The 26810-nt window shown below is 36.2% G+C and overlaps 2 protein-coding genes across 3 annotated transcripts; one reads left to right on the top strand and one right to left on the bottom strand.

The window, feature by feature from the left end:
• Positions 1-2609: 2609 nt before the first annotated feature.
• Positions 2610-8043, bottom strand: LOC122602165 (pentatricopeptide repeat-containing protein At5g57250, mitochondrial). Of its 2 annotated transcripts, none has more exons than XM_043774888.1 (3): positions 4815-8043; positions 4080-4484; positions 2610-3193 (listed from the first exon to the last, which is right to left on the bottom strand). In XM_043774888.1, exon 1 carries the CDS (start codon positions 7976-7978, stop codon positions 4862-4864), a length of 3117 nt encoding a protein of 1038 aa, XP_043630823.1. In that variant the 5' UTR covers positions 7979-8043; the 3' UTR covers positions 2610-3193; positions 4080-4484; positions 4815-4861. The 2 variants fall into 2 exon arrangements, with proteins under 2 accessions (XP_043630823.1, XP_043630820.1); XM_043774885.1 differs by having other exon boundaries at positions 4110-4484.
• A 9025-nt stretch (positions 8044-17068) lies between these two features.
• On the top strand, positions 17069-23875 carry LOC122599991 (protein HESO1-like). Its single transcript, XM_043772621.1, has 11 exons — positions 17069-17276; positions 17908-18040; positions 19056-19244; positions 19383-19562; positions 19759-19943; positions 20285-20380; positions 21028-21073; positions 21635-21741; positions 21840-21941; positions 22338-23109; positions 23594-23875. Exons 2-10 carry the CDS (start codon positions 18022-18024, stop codon positions 23097-23099), a joined length of 1686 nt encoding a protein of 561 aa, XP_043628556.1. The 5' UTR covers positions 17069-17276; positions 17908-18021; the 3' UTR covers positions 23100-23109; positions 23594-23875.
• The last annotated feature ends 2935 nt before the right edge of the window (positions 23876-26810 follow it).

The raw sequence follows: 26810 nt of genomic DNA, 5'->3' as shown, positions 1-26810 counted from the left end.
GTGGCAAGAGTCCATCTAGAACTCGGCCAAGTGTGCGTTGTTGGGACTGCAATGAGACAGGGCATCTTAGGAGTTCGTGTCCTAATAAGAAGAACTCCGATGAAGGTTTGAATTCTGCTTTTAAGAGTGCTTCTGATTCAGATAATGGTGATGCACTGGTACTTGGTAGTGTGGAACCTTGGGTCATGGATTCTAGTGCATCAGTTCATGCCACCCACAGTGCTGATTGCATGCAGGATATTAAAAAGGTCAATTTTGGCAAGGTTAGGCTTGGAAACAGTAAGATTCTTGATGTAACTGACATAGGTAATGTTGTCTTGGATACTTCTTTCGGTACTACCTGGACTTTGCTAAACGTGAGGGTTGTTCCAGAGCTCAAAACAAGTTTAATCTCTGTTGGGCAATTGGATGATTAGGGTTTTGATGTAAAGTTTGGTGGAGGAAAGTGGACGGTGTTCGAGAAACATCGAGTTATTGCTAGTGGTTTCAAGAAAAGTTCGTTGTATCTTTTGCCTGTTTAGTCTGGGGAAATGACTACCCCTGTTAAGACGAACGCCAAAGTTGGGCTCGCTGATTCGGTAATTAAACGAGTTCGGTCGACGGTAAAGAACTCTGGGACTCCAGGTAATCTGCTTGAGCGTATTCGAAAGTCTGAACGTGTACGGGAGTTTCGTGACAGTGGGAGTAGCTCGACACAGTCAGGGAATCTACGTTGGGTTCGAAAGACTAGGGATCCGAATGAAATCTCTTCTAAGATACCGTCATTGGAGAGTGTTCCTTTGAGAAGTCCCGAATCTACTTTGTGGGAGTCAAATGGGATTGAGGATGTGAAGTTGAGGTCTGGTAAGACCGTGTTGGGGCCATCTAAGGCTCCAACGGGGTCTTCTGTTTAATTAGTGGGGGTCCGCTACAACTAGGTGTGCTATGGTTTGAAGTTTGGTTTGTTCGTTGAGCTGGACCGGTTCTATGTGTTTTTGGATTACTTTTTTGACCGGGTTATTGTTTGCTTGGAGGCGGGCTGAAGTTTTTCGCAAGGTCTTCAAGTGGAAGATTGTTGGCAGTAAAGTCCTTGTTTGGGCCTGGTTTTTAATTTGGGTCGGCTGGCTTTTAATTAGGCCTTAATAAGGCTGGTTCTAATTAGGTTTCTTGGGGACCAAGTTTGTAAACCCTAGTTGTCTCCTATATCTACCTGTCTATTGTATTGTAATTCTGTGTCATTGAGCTTAATAAAATCCCCAGTTGCAGCCGTGGATTAGTTCACACACTTTGTGTGGATACCACGTTATGTTCTCGTGTTCTTCTTATTTATTTTCTGTTTTGCTTCCGTTGTGCAACCCTACTGTTCCTAACAGTGAAAGTTTTGGTCACGGTTTGAGTTCTTACCAGATGGGAAACAGTGATTGACGAGTGAGCTTAGATTGTATCGAAGCAAAAGCGTGTAGTTGTATGGCTGAAGCGAGGGCGTAGTTTTGGATTTATGCGAGTCCAACCAAGTGTGACGCACAGGGATCTTAGACAATCTTCATACCCTTCAAAATCAAATCAAGAAAATTACTCTTCTGAGACTAGGGATCCGAATGAAATCTCTTCTGAGATACCGTCATTGGAGAGTGTTCCTCTGAGAAGTCCCGAATCTACTTTGTGGGAGTCAAATGGGATTGAGGATGTGAAGTTGAGGTCTGGTAAGACCGTGTTGGGGCCATCTAAGGCTCCAACGGGGTCTTCTGTTTAATTAGTGGGGGTCCGCTACAACTAGGTGTGCTATGGTTTGAAGTTTGGTTTGTTCGTTGAGCTGGACCTGTTGTATGTGTTTTTGGATTACTTTTTTGACCGGGTTATTGTTTGCTTGAAGGCGGGCTGAAGTTTTTCGCAAGGTCTTCAAGTGGGAGATTGTTGGCCGTAAAGTCCTTGTTTGGGCCTGTTTTTTAATTTTAAATTAGGCCTTAATAAGGCTGGTTCTAATTAGGTTTCTTGGGGACCAAGTTTGTAAACCCTAGTTGTCTCCTATATCTACCTGTCTATTGTATTGTAATTCTGTGTCATTGAGCTTAATAAAATCCCCATTTGCAGCCGTGGATTAGTTCACACACTTTGTGTGGATACCACGTTATGTTCTCGTGTTCTTCTTATTTATTTTCTGTTTTGCTTCCGCTGTGCAACCCTACTGTTCCTAACAGTGAAAGTTTTGGTCACGGTTTGAGTTCTTACCAGATGGGAAACAGTGATTGACGAGTGAGCTTAGATTGTATCGAAGCAAAAGCGTGTAGTTGTATGGCTGAAGCGAGGGCGTAGTTTTGGATTTATGCGAGTCCAACCAGGTGTGACGCACATGGATCTTAGACAATCTTCATACCCTTCAAATCAAATCAAGAAAATTACTCCCTTGACCTACTATATATATTTAAAGCAATTGACCGTATGAACAAACCACAAATATTACAAAAAATTAATAACTTTGAGCAAAAAGAAGCCTTGGATTAGAGGTCGGAAATTTTTTTCATGCTTATAAATGAGGCGACTTGGGTCATTTTCTGTAATGGGTCAAGCGCGTAAACTCAAAGTGATATCTATAAAGGATCAAATGGGTCAAAAGGGAACCAAGCTAAAAATTAGTATAACAGAAACCTTCATCATTTTATACATGAGACCAAATTAATATGGAAGAATATAACTTGTGTAATCATGTTTGATATGCTAATCATTTATAAAAGAACAAACTTGCAACAAAAATGAGGCCAGGATCCAAACTAGCTCTGGGATTATAAAATACCTCCAGGATCTAAGTTGGACCTTTGACATCATCTCTTTCATAGGAAAGTAAATATGAGTGTAGCATGGAAAGGGCAGCAGCGCTCCATACAAAACTAAGGAACTCCAAAAACTAGAGAATGTACATAGATACAGAGTACTTGTTTCAATTTGGAAGCACTATCGCGCCAATAATACGCAGTAGATAGCCTCGAATGTCTTTATCGGGGGTTTCATCGACAGCGCCCTCTGGAGCCGTCTCGAAGTTTTACCTCTGCCATAAATGTGGCCATAACAAACATCATTGTTTCAGATCCCGAATACTATTAGGCTAGAACTCGATAACACCCAGTCTCAGTGAGGGGGCTTTTGCTTCACAAGGGCAGCAATCCCGGCTATATGTGGTGCAGTCATGCTAGTTCCAAAAATCATAGCCAAGTGTTTCCTGCTCGCGTTAAATAAAATAAATTAATTGCTTTCATTATACTGTATTGAACATATGAACATGTGAAAATGAAGTTCTTTTTGCCAAATGACTGATTTTAAAAACTATTGTAGTTGGCTTTATGTTAAAAACTAACTACAAGGGACAATTGAACCATTTATATAAAAGATGGGTAGATCGGGGCCTATGGGGTGGTGGCTTGGACCCAAAAAGAAGAGTGCCAACCGTGACCAACATAGCCATGACCAACGAGGACATTGGCTCTTCAAAGGGTGGGGTATTGATATGATCCCACATCGGCTAAGTATGAGATTGGTTTGTGGTTTATAAGTCAAGGTGTCCCATCCTCCTTTGAGCTAGCTTTTGAGAGTGAGTTCTACACCTAGCTTATGGCATGATACGGGCTTATTATAGGATGGGTTCGTATCAATTGGTATCAGAGTCAGCCCTACCTTTGGAGGTTCCAACGCTCATGGTGGTGGCCTATGGAGTGGTGGCTTGGACCCAAGAAGAAGGGTGTCAACCGTGACCAACAAGGACGTTGGCTCTTCAAAGGGTGGGGTATTATATGATCTCATATCGGCCAAGTATGGGATTGGTTGGTGGTTTATAAGCCTAGATGTACCCTCTTCCTTTTAGCTAGCTTTTGGAGTGAGTTTTACACCTAGCTTAGGGCATGATGCGAGCCTATTATGGAATGGGTTCGTATCACTATGATTAATGCTAAATTGGAAAAGTGTAGTAAGCTGAAATTAGCTTTATAAGGGATAGATAGGTGTTGTTTTACCCTCCAATAATCAGGTTTGTTTCAGCGAATATGCAACTGATCATATCAAAAGCAGAAAACTGTAGTTGTATCAAAACAACTAAAATAAGTTAAACTTACATGACATGCCATATTCAGCTAGGATCTTACCATTTCCGAGTATTAGATGGTTTTTATATCTCCGTCATCAACGGAAGTGGATTCGATCCACAGATTGCAAGACATTAAGATTCTGAGAACATGCCTCCATTTTCGGCTGCTTGTGCAACAAAAACTCCGTCTTAATAGCAGAGAGAGGTATAGCAACAAATGGCCGAATGGATTGAAGAAAGTGCTTTTGAGGCAGCCAGAAGACTATTGGACCCAACTGATAGAATTATAATCTTTTGGAGACTGGAACTTCCATTGCACAATGGTGGCAATCACAATAAATCTTCCACATTCCAGTTTCGTTGTTCTTAGTAGCTCGTTAACTACTCAACCTAGGCTCAGCTTTGATGACCCTCACAGGCAAAGCATCTCCCCCTGATATGCCAGATTTCAAGATAAATATGAAAAATGGGATTAAAAACTAGAATTCACATTATTTTTCTACAAGTTTATAATATTCAAGCACGCACAATGAACTGATGAAGTTGTCAAAATGTTGAACGAAGAACACGATGATTCAATGAAATTAACGGGAAAATTAAAAAAAACAAGCTCATTATATAATGGCAGGCAGTCCAGTAGAATATGAAGTGACCTTCTGGCAATGTTGAGGCTATTATTTACGTGGAACAGATACACATATGAATAGGCAGTTTTAATGGAAAAATACAAAATGTAGAGTCGGCATACACGTAGAGAACATACCAGCAGATATACGAAGATATACAGAAAATGATGTTTTTGGTATATAATCATCCTCCATCAAAACCAGCAAGCAACTTTGCAATTTTATTCGCCTTCTTTAACTCTCCTGATGAACAGAGCGATTCAAGCAGACCATAATAAGCATCAAAATCACCATTCACCGCATCATCTTCGTCATTTGAGATCAACGGCTGAGATCCAACAATACAAAACTTACCTTCATCAACCTTCTTTCCAACAGGAAAGAGGATAGGCATAATTTGATCAAGAATCAAAACGGCTTCTCGAATATTTCCTTGGTCACATAACGAAATGAGAAAATGGTCCACCGACTCTGCTTCACCCCCTGTATCAACCTTCTTTAGCAAGTCAACAGCTTTTTCAGTTTGAAGCATATCTCTCAAAATGCTTCTAGATTCTTCCATTCTTCCTTTTGAACATAACCCTCTTATTAAATTAAAAAACCCCAATAAATCCGGCACATATCCGTTATTTCTAGCATCAAAATAGTACTCAAGGGCCCCTTCCATATTACCATTTCTACAGAAACTATTAATCACTACACTGATTGTAAATTCATCTGGTTTGATGCCTTTTTCATTCAAATCCTCTACAATACTTAAAACTTCTGGCAACCTTCCAAGCTTACTATACCCATTTATTAATGAATTATAAACACGAATATTTGGTTTCAGGCCCTTCAAAACCATTCTTTCTAGAAACTTCTTGGCATCAAGCAAATAGCCTTCTTTGGATAATGTATCAATAAGTGTAGAGTATGTGATTTCCGAGGGTGTCACAGTAATCGTTTCTAATGAATCAAATAGCCTAAACGCTTCAATAAAACAACCCTGGTGGCATAATCCTTTAATGATTGAATTGTAAGTGATAATGTTGAGGATAATTCCAAGACTTTTAGCTAAAGCACATACCTCTACAGCTTTGCCAATATATCCCTCTTTACAAAGACCATTGACTATAATGGTGTAATCGACGACATCCATGAAGGGTAATCTTTCTTTTGATTCCATCAAAAGTTTATAAGCATCGCAGGCCCTACCATTCTTTATTAGTTTCTCCAGAACAGAGACCGGGAAAGTAAGATTTTGTATTTTTGCATTATCTGTTTTCAGGAGTTTGATGGCAAGGCCTATGTCTTTCATACATAGGTGATGTAAAATGATCCTGCTAACTCTAGGCTCAAAAACTCCAAATTCTTTCACAAAATCACTTAAAGGAATTTTAGTAACACACGTTTTTTGATCTTTAAGAAGTAATTCCAATAGTAACTTATGGGACATTTTGGTATTAACAAGTCCGTTTATTCTCATGAAAGTGTACAACTCGCTGGCAAACTTAAAAAAGCCCCCATCACAGAGGAAACAAAAAGCATTGTGGCATATTATATGAAAAACTTCAGGCCCCAATTTTTCAATTTTTGAAACAAAATCTAATACCCCTTCTGGGCCTGTTGCTCTTAAAATGGATTGTAATAAAATTTGGTAAGTAGCGGGATCTAAAGGCATACCTCTTTCATTAAGCTCTAAAAAGACTTGAATGGCCATATCAATCATATCATTCTTGCAAAGGCCATTGATGATGCAATTGTAGCAACCTACTGAATCCATTGATGTCCGTCGAAACTCATCAAATATTTCAAGTGCCTCTTCAATTCGACCAAACTTACAGTACCCATCAATCAAAGTACAATAAGTAACATCATTTGCAGCCAAACCCATCTCTGACATCCCCTTGTAAATAATGTTTACATCCTCAAATGAACCTACCATAAATAATGCTTTGATAAGCACATTGCACAGTGCAACATCCATAGGAACTCCGGATTCTTCAAGTCTTTTTTTTGTCATCAACAACCCCGTAAGATCTTTTTCTTTGATATACCCATGTAACATTGTACTATAAGTCACAGCATCTGATTCCATGCCTCTTGAAACCTCATTCGCCTCATCTGTCCTCCCGGATTTACACAGCCCGTTAATTATAATGTTATACGTGATAATACTTGCCTGAATACCCTTTTCCTTCATTTCATCAAGCAAATGAAACACGGCATCAAAATCATTAATCCTACAAAATCCATCGATTAAAGTAGCATACACAAATTCATCCAACTCCATCCCCAAATTCTCAACAAACTTGAACACATTTAAAGCCTCCTCTAAGTTACCTTTCTTGCAAAATCCCAATATGATCGCCGTATAAGTAATCAAATTCGGCTTAATTCCCTCTTTTCTCATCTTATATATAAAACCTACCGCCTTCTCCACAAGTCCTTCCTTTGAGAAACCGTCTATTAGTATTGTGTAACTAATAGTATCCCTCTCTATCTTCCTCTCAACCATTTCTTTATGCTTTTTCAAACCCTCGATTACACTCCCAACCCTAAAATACTCATAAACAAAACTACCATAAAACACAACGTCGAATTCCAATCCGTCTATTTCAATCTTCTTAACTAAATCACTAGCTTTCTCAAACTGTCCCAATCTACAATAAGCACTCAAAACACAAGTATAACTAACAATATTCATCCGTAAACCATCATCATTTTTCACAGCATTTTCATAAAACCTTAAAGCAAGCTCATACTTTCCGATACTAACAAACCCGTAAACAACACAACTAACAACAAAACTATCTAAAGGGTATCTAAATTTATCACTAGTCATCACTTCCAAAACCTCAATAGCTCTATCCATCTTACCTTGCTTACAAAAACTACAAACCAATGTACAAAAAGTAAAACAAGAAGGTGAAAAACCATCATTTTTCGACAAAATTTCCAAAACTGAAAAGCCCCTTTCTGGGTTTTTCAAATTGACACAAAAACCTTGAATCAATGAATCAAATACCTGATTTTGAAGAATCTTTGGGGGATTTGGCATGTGGGTATTGATAAAGTCGAAAGCTTTTTCATAACTATGTTGTTTTAGAAGGGCTTTTGTAAAGATTAATTGTGTAATGTGATTTTCTTGGCTTAGTCGAGATGATATGAAATGTGTAATGAATTGATATTTTTTGGATTTGTAAAGATGATTAAGGAAATTGATGTGGTGTTTGAGAGTTGGATTGAAACCTGTTTTTAATAAGGTTGTAAGAGACTGAAATGATTGTTTGGATTTTGGAAGCTTGAATCGAACCATTTGTTTGTTCAGAAACAACAATGGTTTGATTTTTGGGCCTCTCTGTAGGTGTGTTTCGGTTGGCTTAAGACATCTCCAAAGCTTTTTTTATAATCAATTAATCATAAATCAACATAATTTATATGCAAAAATAAATGGGTAAAAGAAGATTAGATGGAAAATACATATCAATTTCTTAAAATTTTAAGTTGATTTTTATAAGTTAATAAACTGATTAATCAGTTTATTTTATGACTACCAATGGGGTTGGTGGCCTATTGGTAAGGTCTTTGACTTTGGGAGTATCCACCTAGGTTTGAGTCTCACTTCTCACATTTATGGAATGGATTAATTTTGCGTTTTTCGAGAGTCCTGATTTTCAGGCATACGTGTAATTTAATAGTAAGAGTAGAATAAAATGTTGTTTAAAAATTAAAAAAAATTTTATTTTATGATTAGAGAGATGATGACTCAAGCACTCAAATAATGGGTAGAGATTCTCAAAAGGATGAAGTTTGAAACATTTTGACTTTTGATGTAAAATTAAAATTCAAAGATAACATTTTTCAAGTATTAAATCTTGATCTTTAATTGTATATAATATCATAAATAAACAATAAAAAGTAATCCATTGATTTTATTAATTTAAATATTTTATCTCTACCACTCAAATAAATGGTTAGTTTTTTTGGTTTAGATGAGCAAAAAAATTTTATAAAAAAAAAAAAAACATTTTCAATGTTCGTGTACATATATAGGATAAGAGTAAATGTATAAAAAAAAGAGTAAATTACGTTTTTCGTCCTTGAAGTTGACACGTTTTTCACTTTTGATCCCTAAAGTGAAAAAATATCATTTTTGACCTTAAAGTTGGCAAAAATGTGCAATCGTGGTCCTTTGGCCAAACGGCGTTAGTTTTTAGCCGTTAATATATGCACATGATAAACACTCTGAACTGCGAGAATAACTGACTAAGTCGTGCCATAAGGGGTCATTCTCCAAACGGGACAGGACCAAGCCGAGGGCACTAAGGTCATTTCACGTTACACCCAAGGGACGAAAAGTGAAAAATTAAGCTACTTGCTGGACGAAAAATAAATATCATACAAATAAATTTATTCTTTCTTTCTTTTTTTTTCAATCATCTTCTCTAATTATCTTTTCCAATGGAATTCTCTGATCGGTTTTTTGTTCCTGAACTTGTATCAATCCACCGAAAACACGAAAACAAAACTTGTGTCAGTCATCTTATTTTTCTTTTCTAAATCCCTTTCTTTATTTCCATTCCTTCATCACATATTTCTTTCATTTCCTTTCTCCACTTTCTTCTTTCTCTAAAATTTCAATATAAATAACCGGGCCGCATTATCATCAAAAAACGAATCACGGAAGCCGCGGATGGTGGTGACGCGGTGGCACCCATCGTATATCATCAAAAGACAAACCGCCTTGTTTAGATTTTGATCGTTACTGAAAGGGGGACAGTGGATGGTGGTGATTCTAGGCAACGACGGTTACTTGGTGGTGATTCTAGACATCGACGGTTAGTTAGTGGTGATTTTAGGCGGCGGCGGTTGGTTGGTGGTGATTTTAGGCAGCGGCGGTTGGTTGGTGGTGAATGTAGACGGCAGTAGTTGGTGGTGACTGTAGACGGCGGTGTTTGGTGACGATTGTAGGCAGCAGTAGCGAGTGGTGATTGTAAGCGGTGGTGGCTGGTGGTGATTGGCGAGCCCTTTCTTGGGTTTTCCGTTAACTGTTGCTGCTGCTGCTCCTTTTACGGCATTTAGTTTTTCGGCGACCCTTTTCTTGGGTTTTCCGGTACTGCTGCTGCTGTATATTTATGTATATTTATCTTTTTACATTGTCGTTAATTGCTTGTTTGTGATTAGCTTGGTAGTGTTAGCGGTAGCGTTGCCGAATTTTTCCTTGGTAGCGTTGCCGAATTTTGTTCCATTAAAGCAATAGGTAGCTGGAAAAAGTAGTTTTTAGCCGATGATGATATCGTTGAACAGTTTTTTAGGTTGCCGGTTTAATGGGCGATGATGATACAAATGTTCGTAAAAATGGGACTTGGATGATCTGGGGCGTATCTTGGCGGGGTAAACCTTCGGGTTAGCAGCCATGGCGTCTCCGACTTCCGAAATTCCCGACCACCAAATTCTGAGCCCAAGTTTTATTTTATAAAAAAAACAGTCACTTTTTTAGTTTTCCGGCAAGTTCGATTATAATTCCGGTTACCTTTGCTATGTTATCAAATTGGCTAAATTGGCAAGTTTCTTATCACTACACCACCACTTTTGGCATGTTTTTGACAACGACATGTGGCGGCTTGTGATTCGTCAATAACTTGCCAATTTAGCCAATTTGCCAATCTTTTGGCACTACACCCTTGCCCCTTATTTAGTTATCTTGATCTACACCTACCCACTACCACAGCCACTGCCACTCCCAGCCACCAGCACGGCAACACAACCACAACCAGCCATCGTTGGAAACAAGGAAAAGGTTTTAACGAAATAATGATAATAAAACCAAAGCAATATGTATATTAATAAATCAATTAAAGGGCAAAAAAAGTCAAAAAGAAACTTATTATTGTGCTTACTACTTGTGAAGATTTTTTAGATGCTCGATTGCTTTCTTTATATCTCGTTTTCTCTACCTTGAATCTCCTCTCTCTTTTTCTTTTCTTTTTTTAATTAAAAAAGAAGAAGCAACTTAATTGACAGGGGCTCGACATACGATTATTGATAATGGGGTAATAAGATTTTATTACATTTGGGCTTATTGGGGGTGGCTGAGCACCCCCAGCCCCTCCCCTCCCTCCGCTTCTGACCACACTCATCATTTACCATATTAATGAAATCGGGACGTTAATAAGAACGGATATATTATAAATATACATATTCCTTATTTTGATAATCATTTTTTTTGTAAGAACCATGAGAACTCTTAAAATACATATTTGTTCACATGTTTTTTTTCATTCACATGTGAAATGAGATAAAAATATATTTTGTAGAAATTTTTTTTTTAAGAAACCTTCAAAGTAGCCTTTTGTGAACTCGTGAATGAATTTGTTAATGTTTTATGTTCACACGTGACAAACGACTATATATAAGGTTTTGAAAAAAGAATTCTTCTGCAACATATGTTTTTATAACGTCTCACATGTGAATGAACAAAAAAAAACATGCGATCTAATATGAAATTTAAGAGTTCTCACGGTTCCTACAAAATAATGGGTTCTCAAAATAAGGGTCCCCATTATATATATATACACACTATATATATATATACGCACACACTAAAAGCTTATATGAATTTACAATTTCTTATAACACATAATAACTTTTATCAACCTTCATTGTAACCCATAAACTTTCTATCTTTTAACTTTTGCATTTTCTTGACAGTAAACTTTTAGGCTTCGTTTGGTTGTAGAATATGTATTATGGTTTTCCATTTTTAATTTTCTAGAAAATTAGAGGGGTTTTTATTTTCTATAAAACAAATAAAAATTTTGAAAACGCGTTCTAATTAGAAAACTAGAAAATATGTTAGGGATGTGAGAGGAAGGGAGGGGGAAATGGAAAATGAAAATGGAAAACAGAAAACAAGGAAAAGATGTTTTCTTGAAGATATGGTGGTGTATTGTGATGCATCATCTCATGGCCTCAGTTGTGTTCTTATGCAACGAGGTAAAGTTATTGCTTATGCTTCTAGGCAATTGAAGGAGCATGAAAAACGATATCCCACTCATGACTTGGAATTAGCGGCGGTGGTCTTTGCCTTGAAAATTTGGCCATTACCTATATGGAGTCAAGTCCACCATCTATTCCGATCATAAAAGCCTCAAGTATTTCTTTGAACAAAGAGATCTCAACAATCGCCAACAAAGATGGCTAGATCTCTTGAAAGATTATGATTGCGAGATTTTGTATCATCCCGGGAAGGCTAATGTGGTAGCGGACGCTTTGAGTCGGAAGAGTTCTCATCATGCCCTAGTCGTTTCTCCTCTTTGGGTTTTGATCACTAACGATTTCTTGAATCAAATTAGAGAAGCTCAAGAGAAGGCTTTGCAACATGATCCTAAAAGAGAAAGAATTCAAGACCAAATGCAATATTTCACTAAGGATTCTCGTGGCCTTACTTTACGTTTTAGGAGGATTTAGATCCCATTCTCTTGTGAGTTGAAGCAATTTCTCCTCGATGAGGCTCACAAATCCAAGTATTCCATTCACCCCGGTGCCACAAAGATGTACCATGATTTAAAAGTGGAGTATTGGTGGCCCGGAATGAAACGTGATGTAGTGAAGTACGTTGAGAAATGTTTGACTTGTGCTCAAGTGAAGGCGGAGCATCAAAAGCCTTATGGTATGATGCAACCGTTGGAAATTCCCAAATGGAAGTGGGAAGAGATCACCATGGATTTCATCACAAAATTACCCAAGACCCTTAGAAATCAATTTGACACAATATGGGTGATAGTTGATAGACTAACCAAGAGTGCCTTGTTTCTCCCTATCCGTGAGGCATCATCATCCGAAGTGTTGGCAAAGATCTACGTGAAAGAAGTTGTAGCTAGACATGGAGTTCCTATCTCCATTGTTTTGGATAGAGACACTCGTTTCACTTCTCACTTTTGGCGGAAATTTCATGAAGATATGGGTACCAAGCTCAAGCTTAGCACCGCCTATCACCCACAAACGGATCGCCAAAGTGAGAGAACCATTCAAACGCTTGAAGACATGCTTCGAGCATGTATAATTGACTTTGGAGGCACTTGGGATCTTCACTTGCCATTGGTAGAATTCTCATACAACAATAGCTACCATTCTAGTATTCAAATGCCACCGTATGAAATGTTGTATGGAAGGAAGTGTCGATCTCCAATTTGTTGGGGAGAAGTAGGTCAAAGAGAAATAGGTGGCACGGAAGTAGTGCTGAAAACCATTGAGAAGATAGATGTAATCAAGGAAAGATTGAAAGCGGCTCAAGACCGACAGAAGTCGTATGCGGATAAATGAAAAAGGCCAATTAAATTCAATGTTGATGATCGTGTCTTGTTAAAAGTCTCCCCATGGAAAGGTGTGTTACGATTTCGAAAGCGTGGAAAGTTAAGCCCTCGTTTTATTGGCCCATTCAAGATTGTGGCTAAGGTTGGCAAGGTTGCATACCGGTTGGAGTTACCGAAAGAATTATCGGGAATTCACCCTACTTTTCATGTGTCACATCTTAGAAAATGCCTTGCCGACAAGTCTTCCTATGTACCATTGAATGAGATCGAAGTTGATAATAAGTTGAATTATATTGAAGAGCCGATTGCCATAGTCGAGGAAGAGCTTAGAAGAGTACAAAATAAGACGGTGGGAACTTACAAGATTTTGTGGAAGCATGGTAGGATGTCCGATTGTATTTGGGAATCCGAGCATGATGTACTAGTTTATTATCCGTCTTTGCATATGGCCTCGATCACGAGGCCGTGATCCGTTCCAAGTGGGGGAGAGTTGTAACACCCAAAATATTTTTAAGGTAAAAGAAATTAACCCCTTTTTATAGTTTTGACATTAAATTAATTTCCTAGTATTTTACTTTTGATTATGGGGTTAATTTAGTTGGAACTTTGGCGGATAGCGGGTATTAATACCCACAAATTTCAGTTGGGTCGTGGCAAGCCAAGGAGGTGCCAGCCAACTTCTTTTTCCTTGACTCACACTTTCACTTTGTTCTTCAACACTTCTTCCATGCATTTCTTCTACTTCATTTCAAATATTAAGACTATTCTCTCAAGTTCAAGAATAAGAACCTCCATAGTAATCATCTTCATCCAGTAATCTTCAATTAAGAATTCAAAAGCTAGGGTTTGTAGGTTGGTGGTGGTGGCCGAAATTTGAAGGAAAAAGGGGAAGAAATTGTGGCTTGAAAACCCTAATCTAATATCTTCCTTTGTTGAGGTATTGATTTCCCCTAAATTTAGTTTCCTCTTTCTTTTGAAATTAAGGTTCATGGATGAATCAAATTGGGGGTTTTTGCTAGAAAATGGATTATGGTTAATTTTTTCCAATTCTTTAGTTAACCTAGTTGTCATTGAGCAATGTGATGTGTTTGATTATTAAATTGATAAGTTCATGTGAAAATCTTAGTTAATGAGAAAAGATGAATTTTTACTAGTTATTGAAATATGGATGAAATTGGTAGGTTGAACTACCCAATGTTGTTGTTAAAGATGAAAGTAGCTCAATGACAAATGGGTTGGGTTTTGGGTTTAGGGAGGCTAGTGATTGGAGTATGACTAGGTTGAGCTAGTCAAGTTGTGAATGTAAGCTTATGCACTTTTATGATATGATTATAGGTTGAAGCTTGCTTGTGCTCATTTGTTTAGCATTATTGTCCCTTTTTGCGGAGGAGGTGAGTATATTTGCATACCCTTATGTTTACGTTGGGTCAATTACCATGAGATGTGAATATTCCAAGCATGGTAATTGATTTGGCGTGAAGCCCATGTGGGGCATTGTTTATGAGGCCTAAGAACCTCCGGGGCCTAAGAATCCCGATAGTTGATGTGATATGAGGCCTAAGAACCTCCCGGGCCTAAGAATCCCATTAGAAATGATTGTTTAGCTTATATGGATCCATATATGTATTGTTTGTTTGCAAGGTGAATATGTAAATGTGACATGACGATGCCATAGGTTACATGTGAAAGTCCTTGTACTATGCCCTCTTTCGTATTCATAAATGTATGCAAGTATATTCACTAAGCCTTTGCTTATATTTTAGTGGTTTACACTTTTATAGGTAGTTCTGGAAGAAGGAACTAAGTGTGTGTTGATAAGCTTGAAGTTGTAGATATCTCTTAAAGAACTTGAAGGTAATTAGGTCATTCTCGAACGAATGACGATATTTTGGTTTAGAAGCTTAAACGTCCCACACCTCATGGCTCATAGTACATTTTGGTTGGAGGTCATGTTTCAGTAATATTTCTGTAAATGTCCAAGTTGTAAAGTCTTCGAAAATGGTATTGGGCAAAAATGTTGCCAAAACGGGTAAATGACCCGTTAGGGTTGTTCTTGGATTTGTGAAACATGTTATGTTGAAATTGTGTTTGAAATGTGTCTACGTTGTTGTTGGAAACCTCTGAATTGTGTTTTGAGAAGTTTGTTTTGAAATGTGAAGATCGTAAGTTGTTCATGGTCGAATGAGTATTTAGGGGTGCTGTCAGGTGGCTCACTGTGGCGCAGTGGGGGTGACTTTGCCCACTGCGGCGCAGTGGTTTCCCACGGAAATAATGTTGGTTTCTCCCACTGCGGCGCAGTGGGAGGTATTTCGAACCCACTACGGCGCAGTGGGAGGTATGTCGAACCCACTGCGGCGCAGTGGGGCATGTTCTTGCTCTGGCCGAGGATTTCCACTGCGGCGCAGTGGGGAGTTCTCGATCCACTGCGGCGCAGTGGGGTTTTTAAAAAAAAAAAACTTGTATTTTTCAGTTTATCGAGTCAGGTCTTTTCAATTTTCTTCGAACATGAGTTTGTAAACAATGTTAGTTTAACTTAAGTTCTGTATGGAGAGATCGAAGTTCTGCAAGAGTGCAAGTTATGAAAGAAATACTTTATTAGCTTGATGCTTATTTTCTTCTTTATATGTTTCTCACAATAAACAATTAACATAAATGGGCATAAGTTGCTATGTGACAAAATAAACTAACTTAGCAAACAATGGACAAATATGTTTGATCCTTTTAATTGATAACTTTGACATAATCAACTGAATATTAAAACATAAATTACTTAACACATTCTTGACCAAGAACAAAAACAACATTTTAGAAATAACATACATTTTAATTTTATTTTATCAAATTCAAAAACTAATCAAATACCATCGAAAGAGCTGCATAGTCAAGGCAATATATTACTGAACATGTGATAACGAATAAGATATATATATTTTTTTTGACAAGTTAACTTTACCTCAGACGCGTATGATGTGTGCTAATCGCACAACGAAAGGTCTCGCACTAAGCGGATCTTAAATAGCTTTTTCACCATACCACCTCCTTAATTGGAAAATACCGTCGAAGAGAACCTACCAAGACTCGAACTCGAGACCTTAAAGTAAACTCCCCCGAGGCCCCACATAGCAGTTTTAGTGAAACACTCATAACTACCATATCATACGAATGAGTATAAACCAATAAAAAAAACTTATCCTTTTGATTTTATTTGAAAAATGAGAGGATATTCAATATGTTATGTGAGGGGAAAAAATCAATAAAAACATGCTTGATTGGGATTATTAAGAAGAAAATATAATTGATCAATTTAATAATCTATTAATTATAAATGGTATATGAAATTGTTTTTGTTTGATCATTTCAATCTATAAATGACAAATGGTATATGAAATTGTTTTTGTTTATCTTCCAAACTTCTAATATCTCTATTACATGCCTGGCCCATTCCCATAGCATTATATGAACTCTATAACAAAATTGATATAATTACGGTCGACTATAGGACCTGATACAATTTCTTTTTATGTGTTTTGGAAAGTGAATCTTTTGATAGGAAAGAGTTCTTTAAGACATATGTTATGAGACGATATATTAGAGAGATGTATTAAAAATATTGTAAAAAAAAATATAAAGATGTCATATAGGATAAAATCTTATGTGTCAATTTTTTAAAAATATCTTTAAATTGAAGAGGGTTTTAAAATGCTAGGATTCTTACTGTTTTAATATTTATATATAACTTAACCAACTGTTCATAAAAGAGTTGGCCTATATATATATATATATATAACTTAACCAACTTTTCATAAAAGAGTTGGCCACCAGCTGCCACTTTCTAACAGCAACCTGGTTCGAATCTTGTCAGAAACAGAATTGAATTTAAGTGGTTGAATTACCTTGACACTATTCCCTGGGATTATATAAGTACCAATTTAGTAAATGAGATCAAACGGTTCTTGCTGGGTACGTATTGCTGCATACTTAGAATTTGAGTTTAAATACTTGATGTAAATTTAAGTCCAAAATAACTACTGTAGTTTTTATGTAAAATCTTTATATACCTCATCTCCACATGAGTCATGGATAGACACATGCCTATGGGTATGACTGACGTTGTTTCTGTAGGGTGGTTGTAAAAGACAAGTACAAACACACCATTGACGCAAAAAGAATGCATCCATCATCTCTAGTATAAAAATTAAATCAAATTAAACCCTAATAAAAATATTGTTATTATATATATACATACATCACCGACGATCAGTCATTAGCTGCCGGCTCCACCGGATTACATCCCACTCTGTAAGTTAAATTAGGTTTCTTTTTTATATTATAAAAAATCTTGTTAAATACTGTGTTTTTAATTTGTAATCTCTACTTCATTGATTTGTCTTTACTTCAAGATATAATTATTAAAAGATTGGATTTTGTGTGTGAGTTAATTAAGTAAATCAGATTTTTTTTTTTTTATCTTTTATAAAAAAGGTTTATACTTTATTAATCATTAGAATACAAATAACTAAATGATGGATAATGGATGTTCTGGGTATATGTTCTGGGTATATGTTTCTGGCATTTTCTTGAGGTTTTTGGGGTTGTCGAAAATGGGGAGAAAGATTTTGAGATGGGTTATGTGACACATTTTTATGGAGCTATTTTAAGTAAAAATGGATGTGGGTTTTGCTTGATATGAAGACCCAAATAGTTATTTGTCGTTGCCAATTGACGATTTATATTGCTTCGTTTGCAAAGTGTAAGATTGTCGAAATTGACATCGTTCGTCAATAAGGAGTTGTCAAGTTTTTAGTGGCGGTATTAAAGTGATAAAACAGTGCTTACAGGCTTTTATTCTTATGTTTGCAGTTTATACTGATTATATAGTACGTCGTAGTTTAATTGTTTGTAATGTGGTTGATTTTCACTTTGTATGCAGGTTTTTTTTTCTGTCGATGACTTATTTCTGTTTCCGGCATTACATTATTGGAGCCACATAAGTTTTTTTGATTTAATCTAAAGCATTCAGTTGTTAACATTTGGGGGCAGAATAATGGCGTTGAAAGAAAAAGGTAAGTGTTTAAAACTTTAACTGGAAACTAAACTGGAATTAAGTATCAGAATAGTTTTATTTCAATTTTTTGGCTCACTGATGCGTAGTTTGAGTTGCTTCAAATTCTTACATATATCAATTGATGATGGTTCTATTTATACTGTTAGAATAGTTTTCTGTTCATAAACTGTTTTGTAAGTATTAGTTTAATCTTATACTTTGCAAACAACACATATATGTATATGGACATATACTCGTTGTTTCTATTTGTGCAAGCTATCATTTTTGTTTCCTTTTCCACTTGCGTTTGTTAAGAAAAATTACTATTTGTCTTTACGCTTTGGTCGCTTCTTTTTCTTTGTTGATGGCATATTGTTAACCCTAAAATATTCTTATTTTGCACATATATTTCCAATCTTGGTACACATAACCTTCAAGTGATATTAGGCATTTGTGCTTCTGTACCATATCTCTGATAAGATTTTTTTTATTCACTTGGCTTTTTTGTTTTTTTATCAACATTTGGCTCATTCATGGCCTCACATTCTCAAGATTCCCCGTGATAAAACGCAAGAGAAAATGAGAGGAAGTCCTGTTTTATAGAAGAAGCCACCTTTTTTCCCCAACATATCAAGTTATTCAGTGCTGGAAACATACATATGCGGTGTATACTGGAAAATGATGTGATAGATTGATTATTACTGAAAATCCATTTGTTTTATAAAATTATGAAGAAAACTTTTAGAATTAGAAGTTCGTAAAAAGCTAAAGGAATACAAAAATACTGTAAAATGCTAAAATTTTCTGAAAAGATAAAACAGTTACGGGGTTTTGTGGGGTACACGGTTTGTACTTCATCCAAATGAGTTGTGTATGGGCTTATTGAGCTATAAAGATGAAACAGTTACAAGGTTTTGTGAATTTCCATATTTAAACTTTGTGAGATGCATGTTCCTATTGTTCTTTTGATATCATTTATATCTTTAATGAGATTGAATTTATTTATTTTATTAATTGCTTTACTGATATTGCAGTCCTTAAAAAGAAAGCTGAGAAGTTTGAGTTAAAGGAATTGGAGAAAATCACTTTAAATCAAGCGTCGTTATCTGTTCTCGATAAACTACTTAATGATGCTTACAAAATTCGTAGGCCAAAACCCAGTGAATACGAAGATAGAAGACAAGTGATCCGAGTTTTCAATGAAATAGCTAGGGAATTATATGGTAATCCCTGGTAATTGATTCTTAAATGAAGTTCAATTATTTTGTGGTTTAAAGATAAATGAATCAACTTCCGTTTGTTTCAAGTAATTTCATACTTCTACCTATGCTAAATCAATTTGTTATTTGTTATTTGTTCAGGTGATAATGCAAGTTGTCCTGTGGTTGAGGAATTTGGTTCTTTCTCTATGGATCTTTTTACTACAGGAAGTGATCTCGATCTTTCCGTCAACTTTAGAAATGGTGGTCACACTGAGTTCCCTCGAGATCAGAAAATTAGGACTCTTCGGAAGTTTGCGAGAAAGTTCTATTCACTTCAAAGTAAATTTCTAGCTAGACCAATCCTTCGCATTTTTATGTATTCTTTCAGTGTTAAAAATCCACATATTCTAACATTCATTAACATCATTATATTTCGGGAATATCATTTTCAATAGGCTTGCAATTTATAATTTATGCCTATTTACAAGCCTTAGTTACATGCATATATTTGTTTATGACTTTTTATGTGCTTTAGCTGGAGGTTATGTCCAAGGTGTCCAGCCCATAATGAGTGCTAAGGTACCCATCCTCAAGGTTGTTGATCCCGGAACTGGTGTTGAATGTGACCTTTCAGTAGAAAATAGAGACGGGATTTCAAAATCGGCAATGATTCGCTTCATTACTTCTATAGATGAAAGGTTTCTAAAGCTAAGTTTTTTGGTAAGTTAATTGTTTTTCTTTTTCTGTTCCATGCTTAAGATAATAATAATGTATTATATCCAAAGTTGCATTGTTTTAGTCATGTCTTGATACAAAATATTGGACTTTAATCTTTAAGCTCGAAGATATAATTTTAAAAGAACCAATTTTTGATAATATGCTCCCATGTATATATTTGATTATAAGTGAAGATGAGCCTGAAATTTTATAAAACTAGCTAAACAGGGATGCAGGCATGCAGCAACTAGTAAATGTTTAGGAGATAGAGCGAAATATTTATAGTTTGAATGTTACCGTATCCAATTAAAGTTGGGGACTTTTATCTATTTATATTTATGCAGATGAAAGCATGGGCAAAAGCACATAATATTAACAGTTCAAAGGATCGAACTCTGAATTCTTTATCCATAATATTGTTGGTTGCTTTTCATCTGCAGGTACGGTATATATTTCTTAAATTGATAGCTCCTGTACCCTTATTTGGTTGCTTCTACAAAGCTCTTCAATTGTTTTTATATCTTCAATATGATATGCTTGGACCTACCATTATTGACTTATTTCTTTATGAGCAGTTATCACGCAATTTGTAACACTCTCATTATAGTTTGTATCTAAGACATCATTTGGCATGCAAAAATTGAATTTTAACTTTTTGACCAAAGGATTTATGTATATGAACCACCACCAAGGTGGCCGAATGGCCTAATAGTAAGTCATCCTGATGTCTTCAAAAGAGGTCTTAGGTTCAAACATCCCCAGGGTATCTTGGGGGTAGTCAGGGATAAGGTCGGAAACGATATTGGGGTTATCCCGGCTAGGCCACATACATAGTTTCTGCCCTTTCCAGGTATCCTGAAATGGAAAAACCTCATCCCGTTTATTGTATTCACATGGATAATGAAGTAATGAACTATTCTAGATTTCTTCTTTTTTCCAATTATTCTGTGGCAAAGACTATAATAAACTTCCCTTCTCAAACCTTGTGAAACAGATGAGCTTTTCTTGCCTACCATTTTTTTCATTGGTTTTTTATTGTCTTATCTAACTTTGTATTTTGATCTTATTGTTCACTCTTTGGTTGCAGACTCGAGATCCCCCTATATTACCTCCATTTTCTGCGATACTAAAAGGTAGCACCGAGACCTAGTTTGGGTTTTGAAAGTAGTTAAATCATACGAGAACTTGCGCTATACAACATTACAAATATGTGGCAGTATTTATTGGTCGTGCATCCATTACTTTGTATCGCTTACTCTCTCACATATATATTGCAAACAGTTTTTGAACAAACATAACCTCTTGGAGTTTTCTGAAGGGTGAAATATTTCAATTATTACTTGTCATTGGTGGGAATTTTAAGTTTTTACTCAATGGAAGGAGTATAAGATCTAACTTGTATTCCCATGGCTCAATTGAGCCTGCCTGACATCAGCTAAGGAATAAATTGGAGATTTTTCCCTCATTTACTATTTGTCAAATATTCAAACCCCTCATTAGTGACAGTATAAAGTATTAATGTGGATTGTATTGCCAGTTACAATACTTTATACACAGTGACCAGTAATGAGCATCCGAAACATAGATTTTATTATCTGACATTCTTTTCACACTGCTTTTTACTGATTATCAAACTTGTATCAGGACTTTTGGTTGTTAAACTATTGCTTACTTACTGAATAATAATTATCTAGGTGGACAAGATCTTGTGTCGGTACAGAATTCAGTTAGAAACTTCCAGAATTACGGTAGGAAAAATACCGAAACATTAGGTGAACTGTTTGTGTCATTCTTTTTGAAGGTAACATCTTAATTTATTCTCATTGTTGGTAACCAAGGTCCACTTCATTTACTTTATATGCATGAAGTTTTGCTTCACATTGTATGTCTTTGTTGCAGCTATCATCTGTTAAAAACCTTTGGCCTAAAGGTTTATGTGCTAGTCCATATCAAGGACACTGGATATCTAAAACTTGGGACACTAAAATAGCCACCATGAGTGTAAGTGTTAGACCTACTTAGCCTGTTCAACTTTCATTTTAAAACACGACTTATGCCCCTTAGTAGAGAATATATCCGTAAAATACAGATCATCGTAGCTAGAGATTGTCCTGAAAAACATTTAGTTCCAAAATATACAGACCACTTTATGCACAAAAAGTATACTTATGGCAACTTTTGACCACTTTGACCCTACTCTTTTTTAGTTGTTTTTCTTTATTTGACTTGTTTGACCTGGTTGAGCTTAAAAGAGACAATCCATTCATATGTTTAATGTTTAGAAATTGCCACCTGCAACTGTATCATGTCATCTAAAAGACGAGTTTGCTGATTTAGTGCTTTTTTATAGACGACTTTTTATTGATGCACCAATATTACTTTTGCCGAACTCTACAGGTTGAGGATTTCACAGATCGAACCCAAAACGTTGCGAGGGCTGTTGGAAAATCAGAAGTCGGAGAAATCTATGGCCGTATCCACCTGACAATCGAAAATCTTTGTTCCTTTATGAATGGTCAAATTGAAGCATCACTGTTAAATGTATCCTTTTTTGGCATTGACAGAATGCACCATCATCCTTTTGTCCTGCAACCAAATATATATAAAGAAAACGGTAAACTAAATCAGCATATAATGACCACCAACCCAGTATTGGCCATGAACAAGGTCTCTAATTCCAACGGTGTAGTTGATCAGAGAAATTCTCGAAAGTCATTAAAAAGAGCGACAGCAGTGGGCGACTGGGGTGGAACTCATCATCAGACTATAGCTGCAGTCCTGAACACTTTGGGGGCAGTGCAGCCGGTTGACCATCAGCCAACGAAAAGATTGAGAGGTGAACAGGGTGTGCCATCAACCAAAGGTTGGCAGCAAGCTAGGGATGAACCCAGGTGGAATCAAGGAGGGGGAGGTGCTGCGGAAGTAACTGGGTGGAATCGAGGGTGGGGAGCTGCTACGGAAGTACCCAGGTGGAATCCAGGCTGGGGAGGTGCCACGGAAATACCCAGGCATAATCAAAGCTGGGGAGGTGCTAGGGAAGAACCCAGTTGGGATCAGGGCTGGAGACGTGCATCCACTGGTGGCTGGGCCAGGATCCATGGAGCTGCTTCACAGGAATTGCGGCATTCAGTGGACCTCTGGGGTCAAAAGCTTCAGTGACCTCCTTATGGTGATTATTATCCAACACTGAATTATTCAACTTTAAATTTCTCAAACTTTAAATTGTATTGTACAATGATTACTGGTCCTAGATTGAGCTTTAGAGAAGTGACAAATTGCGTAAACTACCCAACCTTCTTTTGCTAATCTTTATAACCCATCTTTTAATTTCTTCAATCATGGGCATAAAATTTAAAAGGGCAAAATGTTTCTCTTAGTATGTTAGATTCTAAAGCGAGTTGAAACGGGTATGGGTTGGGTCGACCTGCAAACATTTTTATGTCCAATAAAAATATATAAGATTATACATTTTTCATGCATTAGTATGTACCTTTCCCCTTTCAGCCAAATTAACCGAAAATGTTCAAGATAAATATAAATTAGCCCATTTACTTAACTGGGTGTCAAATGACCCTTTCTACTTTCGGATGATGATCGAATAACTTTAGCATTCATGAACTCACTCTGGTAATCTCGTGTTTTCTTTCCTACAGGGAACTCCTGCACATATGGCTAACCCTTTTGTCGAGACTTGGTACAGTTGGGTACATCAGGTTTGTTTGTTTTAGCTTGTGTTTGTGGTAACATGTTAGAAATAGCTGTTTAAAAATAGAAGTTAAATTAATGGTGCCCAAAAGCCTGTTTTTTGATTGATGTGAAACTCAAACTCAGCATTGAGATTCAAACTCATATAGGGGCACCACATGTACCAAACCACATGAGCATTTTAAAAATCTTTGAACCATTTATAAAACTGTGCCCTTTTGATTTCCTGATGTTGACTGTTAGCAAGGTATATGTTATATGCGGTTTAAAATAATTTGTAGTACGCTTAATTACATGTTTTAAGTGTTCATAGATCATTTCTTTATACATGATGCTAAGTCAGACTTGCCTTTGGCCAAATGGCTTCGGGTACAACTCTTTATAAAGCATGTTTACATTGACATGAAGTCTTGTATCCGGATGCCTCAAGATGGTCTCTTAAGTTCAAGAGTGTCTCAATGGCTAAAAGATTGCTGTGTCAAACCTACATGCGGCAATGTTCAACCTTAAAACCTCAAGAAGTAAAACGGGTCTAAACTGACAGCACTTGTATTTAGATTCTCAGCAATGTACAAGCAAAAAAGTTGTTTAGTAAATCTAACTCGGCATGCCTGGCCAAGTTATGTTTTATTTTTTTTTACTGGGTTTCTTTTGAACCAACTGTTAACTTTGTCTCACCCATATGTTGTTACTCTAGTCGAAAACTCAAGATCTTATAGTCGAACCAAATACCACAAAACACATTTCTTCTAAAATTTTCTAGCTAGATGATTTTGTTTGCCTAAGAAGGGAAATATCATCTCAAGAGTCAACTTTTGTGTAAATTCTTAAAAACTCACTTTTAATTCAAGTCTCGGGGAACCTTATAAGCCATACATCCAGCATACTAGCACGTATGCCTGCTTATTTTAAACAAAATGCATGAAGTCGAACAAAAAGGATATTTAACTTTTAAAGATCAACAATAGTACAAAAAATCGTTGTAAATGAATCGTCGATTATACCTTTAACGAAAAACAAACTTATGTGTTAAAACGAAATATATTTACAGAGTTAGTTTTGGCAATACTTTTGAACGAAAAACAAGACAATTATAAATAAAATAACAAAATTCTAGGGGAGACAACTGCTAGTATTTAATGATCCTCATTCAAAGAGGTTTAATGTTTAAGTTTTAGGCATTTTTACTTCGATAAAGCATTAGGGCGGATCTACCGTTGTCAAATCGCAATACGAATTTTTAAATGAAATTTATTTTTTAAAAAAAAATATTTAATGATTATTTTAAGAACCAAAATACACGTTTCTTACATAAAGTTGATTGTTTTATGTTTTTGATAATAAAAAGAAAAGGATAGAATTTGGCATGACTTGGGTCAACTTGCCGTATATAATAAGCATCTCAAGTCTCAAACAAGCGTCCCGCAACAGATGTATTACTTCCTTTAAGTCATACTTTTTATTTAAAAATATTTGAAAATTATAATAAATTATCTTGTAAATTATATTTTACATAACCACGTAGTAATAATTTAGAGAAGTATTATAGTTTTATTATGCCCATGCAAAAGTTTTATTAAGCTATAATATTTTGCAATGTAAAACCCATGAAAAATATGTGGAAATGCTTACCTTTATTATCTACTAATATATTAATAAACTAGATTATTATACCACATAATACGTGAGTAACATATACAATTGGGTTGAAAAATAATATTGTTGTCATTCTTATAATCTTTTATTTTTATTCTAGGCACCAAATACATATCGATACTATCTTTTATTTATATAGCATAAAATATTTATGACGTAAAACTAAATACTTATAACCAATAGTGGTAAAAAAGAAAAGACACGCATGACACAAAACAATAGAAAACATTATATAAAAAAAATCAAAAATTGATTTTAAATAAGATAACATAAAATTTAAGAATCATTTCCCATAAATATATCATTGAAATAGTTATTATTTATAATTATAAAACATAGTAATTACTTTCCATAATAATGACCATATTTGAATTTACAAGGGATTATTGAAAAGATAAATAGCTCATAGACTAATGGATTGGGAATGTCATAAGAGATTAATGGTGTGGATTAATAGTGAGGATAGAGTATTTTGATGTGGTGTTGATGTGATATTGACATAAATTAATGGCTGAGTGACGCCAAAATATTTAAATTTAATATAGTATATACATATAAATATAATAACAAATACCATGGTGACATGCTATGTATAAAAAAAAATATTCATGCTCTCCGTCCATACATATTACATAAGTTAAGTTATAAATAGAAGGGTCTCACCCACTTGTTAGAGAAGGAATATTATTATTGATGCTTCTATATAAAGAACAGAAGTTCTTGTCTAACAGAGTGAAACCAAACTTGAGAGCCTAGTGTGACCATACTAAACGATCGAGTACGGTACCAAGTGAACCGATTTCGCGTGTGTTGTGGGCTCAGACACGCTTAACCGATTGATGGATGCGTTTTGCTTTCGCAAAAGATCAACCCAACCAAAAGCAACTAAGCCAAAAGTGAAAGCCATAAGAGTGGTCCATTTAGATGGTTACATAGAAGATTATGAAAGTTCAACCACAATTGATCAGGTAACTTCAGTTTTTCCTAAACACTTCATGACTACTCCAGTTAGACTTTTGCAAATCGGATTAGTACCATTAAAACCCGACACAAAACTTGAACCGGGCCGAATATACTTTTTACTACCCGAAGCCATCCTTAGGTTCAATGAGTCTTCCGACAACTTGATCAACCTTACAAAAAAGCTCACAAGTGTAGCCAAGGCTCGTGGGTCCATGGCCAAGCCAGCCCCTTTGGCTAGTACTCACTCAATGGTCAAGCAAGTGCCTTTGATTAGTACTACTCAATCTATGGACAAGCCAACGGGCCCATTAGCTACTCGGTCCATGGGTAAGCCTCCTTCGGCTAGCCCAAAAGATAAAAAGTCAAGGAAAATCTCTCTTTCAAAGAAGCTAAGTAATATAGCCAAGACTCATGGGCTCGAGGACCCTTCAGCCGCGCCTGCCGTAAGCACACAAGACAAAGGGTCAAGTGATGGCTCCAACAATGAAGATAATGATACTAGACCACCGAGGAAACGTTTCTCGTGGCGGCCACGTTTGTCGATGA

This window comes from Erigeron canadensis, chromosome 5 (assembly GCF_010389155.1).
Source record: "Erigeron canadensis isolate Cc75 chromosome 5, C_canadensis_v1, whole genome shotgun sequence".
Lineage (NCBI taxonomy): Eukaryota > Viridiplantae > Streptophyta > Magnoliopsida > Asterales > Asteraceae > Erigeron > Erigeron canadensis.
The sequence above is the reverse complement of the archived record's forward strand: the minus strand, read 5'-3'. Positions and strand labels throughout refer to the sequence as shown.